A 9,769-nucleotide genomic window follows, 5' to 3' on the forward strand; every position below is an offset into this window, starting at 1 on the left:
TCTAGAAGCATTGCAGAAGGGGTGGTAAGCATGACTATTGCCCTAATTAAGGTATTAATACTACTACTGTGATAAATACTGGTATTTTCTTCCCCATTTGAGCCTGGCTGTCCTCAGCTTGTGTTGGTGAGGGTTAGCATGCTTTTCACAGTCTTGCTTTCCCATCCCCTGTGATCAAAATAGCTGCCACCTTTGGCAACAATGCAGCAGTGAGTGTGCCAGATAAAGGCCTCTGCCCTCTCTTTCCTGGCTTCTTTTCCATCTTCCTAACAGAACCTCCTTCCTGCTCTCCCTGACAGTGAGCTTTGTTGCTGCTTCTTCCTTGTCAGTGCACATGCATTTATCATGTCGTATTTTTATGTTTTGACTAGTACTGAATCTGTAGATCTATTATCAAATAAACTTTGCTTTCCTTAGTTCAAAGCTTGGGAGACTTTTTAGGCTTGTGAATAAAGTCTTTGCTGCTTTTTATCAGTAACAGCCTTCCTGTTTTCTTCCAGACCTTAAGTGGAACACACCACTTCATCATTTCAATTTATTAAAATGCCATCTCAGAGGTTCTAGTTACTAATCATCATCACATTTTCTAACTCCCCAAACATGTTTCACTTTCATCCTGCAGCTACTTACTTTTTTAAAGGTAATCTTTTCTCTGAATGTCTTTATATTTTAAAGAGATCATCATCAGCTTTTTTAATATAGGGTAAACATAATTTCTCAGAATGTAAGGAATGCTGAATGTGCCAGTAAAGTGACCTCTATTAGGGGAAGCGAGCAAGAATTCCTGAAAGGTCTGACATTGTTTATTTTTGTTACATTCATGTAGGTGGTTATTTTGGTAATCAACAAGGTCTTGATGCACAGCTGAGAATTTTTTTCTATTTATTAGGAAACAACTCGTGCACGACAAATTAGAGTACTGAGTCTGTTGCTCAAACCAAAGCAGTCAGAGCATCTCAGACCTAAAAACAATTGCAAGTGGCAAAGGTTTGATGCTTTAGAGCAATGATTTCAGCATCTCCTTACTGCAGATACAGCCCTAAAGCTGAACTGATTAGCATCTGAACAGTGTCCATGTTAGAATCTTCAGAGGCTGCTCTGCTGCACTTCAGGCTTAGTTAGACACAAGTTAGAACTTCAAGCTTTGGAGTTTTGAAGATGTATGTGTTATTTTAACATAAGGATCTTAGGTATCCCCTGCAGGCCATCATAAATGTCCTTGTGGTGGTCACCAGCAGGTCTCTCTTTATTGAGCCTTGAATGGATACAAGTAAAGCCTTACAAGATGAGATTGCTGCTAGAGTGTCAGTCATCTTCTAGCTCTTCTTTGTCTGCATTTTCATTTTCTTCTCCATGTACCTCCCTGACACTGAGGAAGTAGCAGATACTTAGGGGCTGGCACATATAACCAAGGGCCTCACCCAATTCCCAGGTATCAGTTCCTGTGCTAATCTGTGACCCCAAAGGCAATGATCATCCATCTTCATGTGTAAAGGTGTCATCACCACAAGTGCTGGCAGCAGATGAAGATTACCTGCATCTAACTGTAGAAATCACCAGTCCTAATCCAGTCACACTCAGTCAGCTCCATAAATATCTGAAGAAGGTGATTTGCCTGAAATTCCTCATACTTGGCTGTATGGCCTCAGTGACAGGAAAAGCTGCTCAGCATTTATTTACTTGAGGTTTAACATAAAGTAATACTTCAGTATGATTTTCTAGTCATTCTACAATAGAGATTAATCTTCTACATAGTTCAATTACCTTGAGATTTAATTTTAAAGATGTTTCTTTGCTCAGTTTTAATAGCCTAGAAACACAGGTTTGTTTGCCCCATGCAGGGTATTGGAAAAAAAAAAAAAGCTAGAATTAATTTTCTGGTCATTAACTAAACTGAATGATGTGTAAACATCAGAGTTTTTTCTTTTGTTATTAAAAATATAATGTCATCTTTGTAGTGAAACTGTAGCTAGACATTGTTTTGTGGATTAAATATGATACTCTGTAAACAGGAGTTCTCTGTTTTATTTATGGGCTTTGATTTATGGATCTGTTTTTTTCTTTCTTTAAAAATGTCTACAAGTTCATATTTATTTCTGTGTTAACCATAGAATTAACACTGTCAGTAATGAAAACCATTTAGGGAGCCTGTAGTATAAAACACTGAATACTCATGTTTTATACAGTATGCTTGGTAACTGGGAGACTTATTTACCACTGAAACTAAAACAGGGGTGGAAGGATGTTACTATTTCCAGCTCCCTAAGGAATTGTATGGTGCCATCATTCTGAACTTTATGCCCTGGCAATTATTTTCTTTCAACAACTTTGAGACCCATTAGGTTATCATCTATTTTAACTGGACAACTCAGAAACTTAACTATGCAAATGAAATACAAGAGTAAGCTGCCTTTCTTTTATTAATTAAAAAGTTTTGAAACTTGAAACTGTAGCTTTCAGATTTTAGGAGTTACAAAGTCTTATGACCTGGTGTATCTGTTCAGTTCACTCGCTGATTGTAATCCCTTTGTTTTAAGCAGATGCAGAAAAGGATGCATCTTTCATTAGAACATTAGGAAAACTTCTTTAATGTGTTTTATCTTCACAAAAATTATATCAGCTCTTTAGTGAACTTCCAAACCATTTTCTTTCAGCTTTCAGAGCACAGAGAGATTCGTAGCACGTATGGTCTGGATTCCCTTTGCCACTGCCCCCTGTATGAAGAAGCCATGCACTTAGCAGAAGAAGGCAAAATTTATTCACGGGTGTTAAGGTATTGATTTATGTCTATTTAATTATTTCCAGGAAAAGCAAGAATTAAAGTTCAATATTCTATCTAGAAATCCCTTTTTAGAAGTTACTTGTACTAGTTATTTTTTCTAGCAATTAGATTTAGATGGATGTTCTTGTGCTGCTTTTTTTTAATAGTCTCTGAAAACTTTTCTATTTTGCATAGGACTGAAATGTTTGAATGTCTAGGAGACAGTGACTTCCTTGCTAAGCTTCATTGTATTCGACAAGCTTTTCAGGTAAAATGTGAGGGGTGATTTGTCTGTTTTGTTAAGCCTTACCTAAAGTGCATGGCATTGAAACTGACTGTTAGCCTTTGTGCAAGTATTTTTACAATGTAATCTGTATTTAAATATTTTCTTGTTGCTTTTACATTGTTATCATTCTAAAATGGGATGTATTTGCAGAGGAGTCCAGATTTTATGATTAGCTTTGGAACCTTTGCACCCAAGGCTTATTAGGAACTTGTTAACTACACTAGAGGTGATAATTAAAATTGACTGAAATGTTTAAGGTCATTTGGTATAAACTGTGAATGAACCTGTCTATATTTTCTGAACCTTTTTCTAGATAATTCTTTCAGAAACATCCAACAGAATATTTCTTGCTGAAAGTGGGAGAAAAATTTTGTCTGCTTTAATTGTGAAAGCACGAAAGGTAAAAGCCTTTTTTTACCAATGTTTTGCTGTTTATGTAACTTCTACCTGAATTCAGGGTCCAGGGAAAATCAACCATATCTCTTTTTACATTTACTTGATACTCATTGCTTTTACTTTACAGAATCCAAAGAAATTTGAAGATGTCTTTGATGAAATGATATATTTTTTGGAACAGACAGATCACTGGGATAATACTGAAATGGAACTTGCTGCTAGAGGAGTGAGTTGCATTTCTGAAAAGTGCTTTTACCCTTGCTAATGCCATAGGATCTAAAAATAATTTTCTACAGTTCAGAATTGTGGGAAAGGCAACTCTTTATTGTTTATATTTCTGATTTAGAGAAATGGCATTCACCAGTTTAGTACCAGAAACCATACTTTTTTTAAACTTCTCCTTTACTGACAAAGTATTTTTATTAATCCTTAAAAACAATTAGTCTGCAAATTACAATATGGTGCATGCTGAATTCCACTGCTGAAAGAGAAACTAGGTTACTTAGATCATATTCTCATTTAATATAGGTGAAAAATCTGAATTTTTATGATGTTGTCCTGGACTTCATATTAATGGATTCATTTGAAGATTTAGAAAATCCACCAATATCTATACAGAATGTAGTAAATAACCGCTGGTTAAATTCCTCATTTAAAGAAACTGTAAGTATTCATGTGTAATTATAGTCATTGATCTGTAGTGCATGCAGTGTACTGAGTATGTACCTGAGATCTTCCTCAAAAGAATTTAAAAGATTGTATTATCAGGTTTTTCATAATAGGAGTTTAAAAATTACAAGTTGGCCCAAAACAGAGAATGATTCAATGTATTGGAGAAAATATCTTCCTTTCTCTGAGGAAGTAGAATTTTAGAAGGGAAGTTTCTGTTAGCCACATTTTAGACATCAGGTCCAGGTTTTGGTTCATAGACATAGATTTAGCAATAAGGGACAAAGGTGCAAGGAAACAAAAGTAAATTAATACAATACAGCTATTCAGCTGTTGATTACAATTAATGATTTTTCATGTGTGGCTGTTTATTTGCCAAAGAGATCTCATCCCTCTTTTAGAGACACAGGCTAGTGCCATGGTCAGCTGGTACAGAGGCTACTGTAATTTCATCCATTTTTATCTGTACACTGCAAGTTTTCCTTTTTTTTTTTTTTTTTTTTTTTTTTTTTTTTTGTTTTTCAATTGAAATATTCCCTCCAGAGGAAAAAAATAAAGATAACATGTATATATTTTTGTAGTTTTATGGATACAGTGTGCTTTGTCTGTATGAAACTCTCTTGGCAGTACTGAGGGGAGTCAGATGAGGATAGTTAGAGGCTAGGAGGGGGAAAAAGCCCAGTACTGATGTTGGGATATTGTATTTCACAGGTCCATATTTGGACAAAGCTCCATAGCTGAATCTGAAGCTATTGCAAGAATGTTTTTGCTAAAATGAAAAAGTACATTTCAATGTGTTCACATGCCACTTAATATCTAAAATAGTTACTCATGTCTGAGCACACACTTTAATTTACATGACTGGTCCTCACTTAAACCCAGTGAGTGTTGCTAACTGTGGTAGCTGTAAAATCAGTCAAGGATGCCAAATTACATTTGAATTGAACTAACCAAAATGTTGCAAAGATGGATCTGAAATAGCAAGTATGAACTACATATAAACTTATTTATATCAGCTGCTGTTTAATGGCTTGAATCTTTGTGTTGTCACAAGATTGAAACTGAAGAAAATACATGTCCCTGAAATGTAGACTATAGAAATACAGTATTCTGCAGATGAGTTCTTTTGAGATGGAAAATTATTTGGGGCTTGCTTTATTTTTTCTTTTTACAATTAGGCTGTGGCTTCAAGTTGTTGGTCAGTACTGAAGCAAAAAAGACAGCAAATGAAGGTAAGCTGCCTTTCAAATTATATGGAACAAAGGTATTGATCATCTCCTAATAATTTGAAGTTCTTTTTGTAGCTTTGGCAAAATAAATGAGAGATCAACCTTTAGTCCTGTAGAGCTGTTAATTTAGACAAGAGGTTTGCCAGTTGCAGTTTAGCTCCTGGGGCCCTAATGCCTGTTTTTAGCAAAAAGCCTAAACTGAAAGGTTTTCCTAAACCTAGTTTAGGTGCAGTCAGTGTGATGTCAGTCACTTCTCTGACTTCCTGCCCCACACACAGATCTCACAGTTCTGCACACCAAGGTCATGATTCTTGTATCTCACCTGCTTGTGCTGGGATTGTCAGCCCCACCTCCCTGCACGACCCCACAGCCAAATCCCATCCAGTCCTGCCCCAAATCCCATCCATCCCATCCCCTACCTGCCTGAAGCACCACATTCCTCACCAGCACCAGGAATTCTGCTGCAGCCTCCCCTCAGCCCCTTCTGCATCCTGACCAGGGGCTCAGTAGAACTCTGTGCCACAGCTCCTTACCTTTGGGGGATTTTATTAGACCAAGGAGGGAAGTGTTGTGCTTTTATGAAGACTTATTGCTGAATAATAGAGCTGTATACTAAATTTACTGTTTAACTCTCATCTACAATTTTTACATCACTAGGTGCCTGATGGATTTTTTGCACATTTCTATGCTATATGTGAACATATCAGCCCTGTTTTGGCCTGGGGCTTTTTGGGCCCTAGAAATTCCCTGTATGATCTATGCTGCTTCTTCAAGGTTTGCAACTTCTTTTTAATTACTAATTTTCTAATTTTTTTTAAATCATTCTGATTAAAATAAATTAAGATTTTATATATTAGTATACATTTGCATTATCCTAAGATTAAGGCTAACAGTAAGAAACCATAAGAAGTACTTTGATAGGAATGTTTTAAGCCTGGAACTGTTTTGCAAAGGCTGTTTTAGCACACTTCTGTCTCAGCACCGAAATCATACATAATTGGATTCTTTTAGGGAACATGTTAAAGAAAGAGCTGTTAGCATTGCATACTTTTCTTTTCCTTTTTGTAACTGAAAACAAGTTTTTCCTTTTTTTTCTTCCCCCACTAGGATCAAGTGCTTTTCTTCCTCAAAGACATTTTTGATTTTGAGAAGGTGAGATACTCAACCATGGAGAGCCTGGCTGAGGACCTGACGCAGCTGCTGATCCGGCACACGGAGCTGCTGCTGGCCTACCTGGGGGCAGACTCACTGAGACACGTTGGAGCCTGTGTCAGTGGCCACAGGCCTGTCTTGACCAGTGGGCTCCTGGAAGCAAAAGTACAGTAAGCTTAAAATCCCTGGCAGATGGCAGGGAGTGCACACAGATGTGCTCTTTTCCACCCTTTTCTCTAGTGCTGAAGCTGCTGTGGCTGTTACTGAGCCAGCATCTGGGAATGCATCGTGTTGCTAAGTATGGAAAAGGACTCAGGGAGGTTAAATGTACATCTGTGAAAAGAACTGGGGAGTGTGTTACTGTATATACCTAAATTAATTTTGCAGCTCAGCTGTCGCTGTATTTATATTTCATGTATCCCAAAGCTTTTTTCTGTAATATTTGGGTAAAGTTTATTTATGAAATACTGTACTTTTGCACAAATAATTCGTAAGTGAAGCTGATGGAGTTGTTTCCTTTAAAAGCTTATAGTACAAAATGTTCATTGCAGAGTCTCCAAAGCATTAGGTGTCTAGATCTAGAAGGTGTTTTGACTGGGGTGTCTGCAGTCTGTGATTCATGTGACACGTGCAATAAAGTAATCACACGCACAGAACTGAACATGTTGCCCCTGCCCCAGAATTCCATTTGTGTGGGTGTGAGCAGCCATTTTGTACTACTGTGTAATGGAGCAGTGCAGGAAATGCAAGCACCATTTGGGCAGGAATGACTGCCAGTATGCAATTTTTACTTTATTTTGATTTAAAATATCTAAACATCACTGAGGTGTTTAAAAATACTTCTTTATATTTGAAAAGCTAGCTTCACCAATTAATTTAAAACTTTCTTGTTTTAAAACCATTACTACTCAATATGGTGGTAAATGAACCAATATTATTCTCAGTTCATATGTAGCATTTCAAAATATATTTTTAATAAGTGTGTATTATAAGATTTATTAATAATGAAACAGAATTGAAGGCAGTTTTTTATAATTTAATAATTTGTGTCTTCCTCCCTTCTTTGTGGGAAGTCAGGTGTCTGTTTAAGAGGAGATTTGTGCAGTTGTGGCCCCCTCTGTGCAGTGTAAAACTGTGGCTCAGGCCATGGAACCCTGATCTTCAGATAGGAGCACAGCATCTTCAGAAGGTATGAGGCACCTTGCAGCAATGGCTTTTCCTGTTCCAGAGGTGATAAATAATGGTGAGCTGCTATCTTTGAATTTCTGTCAGCTGAAGCAATGCTTCACAGTTAGTTTAGGCTCTAAAACTGCACTTAAATGCCTTTGCTACACAAAGCCAACCCACAAGAATCTGTCCCTTGTCAAGAAATACAGAGTAATTCCAAATATTCAGATACTTGAGAAGCATGTTGTTAAAATCTAGGATATCAAAACAAACTTTGACTAGCAACATTTCAAATTTCATGTCAAACACAACCCAAAAGGATGCTGTTCAAAATGAGGGCCTGTGTAATTCACAGATTTTACTGAAGCCAGCATTTTGCTCCTTTGTTGTACTCACTTGATAAATACAAAAAGTGATGAAAATGTGTCATATTACTTGTGTGAAATGCCAACTGATTATAGTTTATTTAACAAAAAAGAGTATACTCTATATGTAATAAACCAGAAATTCCAAATGCTATTCTTGGCCTATTTCCACTGTTTAACTTGCTGAGCTTGGCACCATCCTCCTTGCTGTATTTTTTTTTTCTCTGCAATGTGTCTTCAATACAGGCATGTGAAGTTTTTTTCACCCACCTCACTTAAGTTTTGAGAAGATAAATATGTTTAAGCTATGTGTATTTTGGCAGCTTTTTGCAAGTTATGAAAGAAATTATATTTAACAATAAAGGTGTCTTGTTGGGTTCAGAATCTATAGGAATAGCTGGAAATAGAGGGAACAGAGTAAGTGTTCTGCATATGCTACAGCAATTGTATGACCTGTTGGTAACAGAGCAAAGTGTCTGCTGTGATTTGTCTGGTCACATAAAATAGAATGAAGAAAATTATACCATAACATATATCACAGAAAAACAGAAATGCACTTCTTCATGGAATTAAAGGTATATTGAGATTTTCATAGTATTTACAAAAAGGTCTTGAAGAAACAGAGTTGCAGATGAGATTATAAATGTTTCCAGACACTTGGAAAAAAATTAAACCTGGAAACTTGGTCTTCTGTCAAAAACAAAAGGATTGTTTTAAACAGAAGAATAAGCAAGGTCTAATCAAGCACCAAACGATTCAGAAAATGAGGGGAACTTCATAATACCTGACTTCAGCATTTTTGTCCCTTTCAAACAGGAGCACTTCTGTACACTCACAAAGCTCTCAAAAGTCCACAGAGTTGGATTGGAAATTGAACCAATGTATTTCCCATCCAAAATAAGAAATACAGGATCTGGTTGTTATAAGATGCTGCCCAACAAACACTTGATTGAGAAATGGTAAAGAAACCAAAAAAGAAGGGAATAGACAGACAGGAAAATGTCCAGGTACAGGTGGGAAGGCTTTTGATCTCCTCTGAGTCTTTTTCAATCTTTTTCTAAAAAGATCCATCTATTCTGAGTGTGTAACTAGCTCCAGAGAGAGATGCCAGTTTCAGTGGGGGAAGGCTCTCTCCTTGCAACACAGAACTGCAATCAGCTCTGTTACAACCTGCCCTTTGAGCTGGACAGAACATTTGTTGATAACTGGCCATGTGGCTTAAGAATTTCAGAAGTGCACCATCTCTGCAAACACAAGTGCCAGAGCTGCACCACAGCATGATGCAGTTCTACTCTAGTTAATTCATGATCAGACTCAGAATTTAGTTTATAGTGTCTAAATTTAGGTAGTTTTGAATGATACTTTCCATCCTAATAAGAACAAACTAAATTTAAAAGCCATCCTCTTCTGCCATAATGGTACTCCTAAGATTAGAAATGTTGAATGCATAGGGATTGTAAAGAATCAAATATTTATATCATTTGTAATTTAGTTGTAATAATAATTTTACTTTAAATGTGTTCTTAATGATTATTACTCTTCCTTTTTGTAGTGTTTGGTTTCTATCAAAGTAAATGTGTCAAATCAAGTGTCAGTAAGAGTATTTGTGACCTTTCTATTGCCTAAATTAACTGCAGCTGTGTATATAAAATAAAATATTTCAGTGAAACAACTGTTGCTCATATAACTATCTGAAACTTGAATTTGGACAGTTCTTGAAATCTAATGCAAAATCATTTAATAT

At 36.4% G+C, this 9,769-nt stretch overlaps 1 protein-coding gene across 2 annotated transcripts in view; it reads left to right on the forward strand.

Moving 5' to 3' along the window:
- The window catches only part of MIGA1 (mitoguardin 1), a 34,640-nt gene extending 25,021 nt beyond the window's left edge, over positions 1-9,619 (forward strand). The window contains exons 9-16 of one of the 2 annotated variants that reach the window (XM_009088613.4): positions 2,655-2,773; positions 2,957-3,029; positions 3,361-3,447; positions 3,571-3,669; positions 3,972-4,106; positions 5,291-5,344; positions 5,999-6,115; positions 6,449-9,619. In XM_009088613.4, the coding sequence (XP_009086861.1) occupies positions 2,655-2,773; positions 2,957-3,029; positions 3,361-3,447; positions 3,571-3,669; positions 3,972-4,106; positions 5,291-5,344; positions 5,999-6,115; positions 6,449-6,667 (903 nt within the window). In that variant the 3' untranslated portion in view covers positions 6,668-9,619. The remainder of the gene's footprint in view (positions 1-2,654; positions 2,774-2,956; positions 3,030-3,360; positions 3,448-3,570; positions 3,670-3,971; positions 4,107-5,290; positions 5,345-5,998; positions 6,116-6,448) is intronic. The other variant, XM_050977187.1, reaches the window with a different exon arrangement.
- Positions 9,620-9,769: the final 150 nt, after the last annotated feature.

Source organism: Serinus canaria, chromosome 8, assembly GCF_022539315.1.
Source record: "Serinus canaria isolate serCan28SL12 chromosome 8, serCan2020, whole genome shotgun sequence".
NCBI lineage: Eukaryota > Metazoa > Chordata > Aves > Passeriformes > Fringillidae > Serinus > Serinus canaria.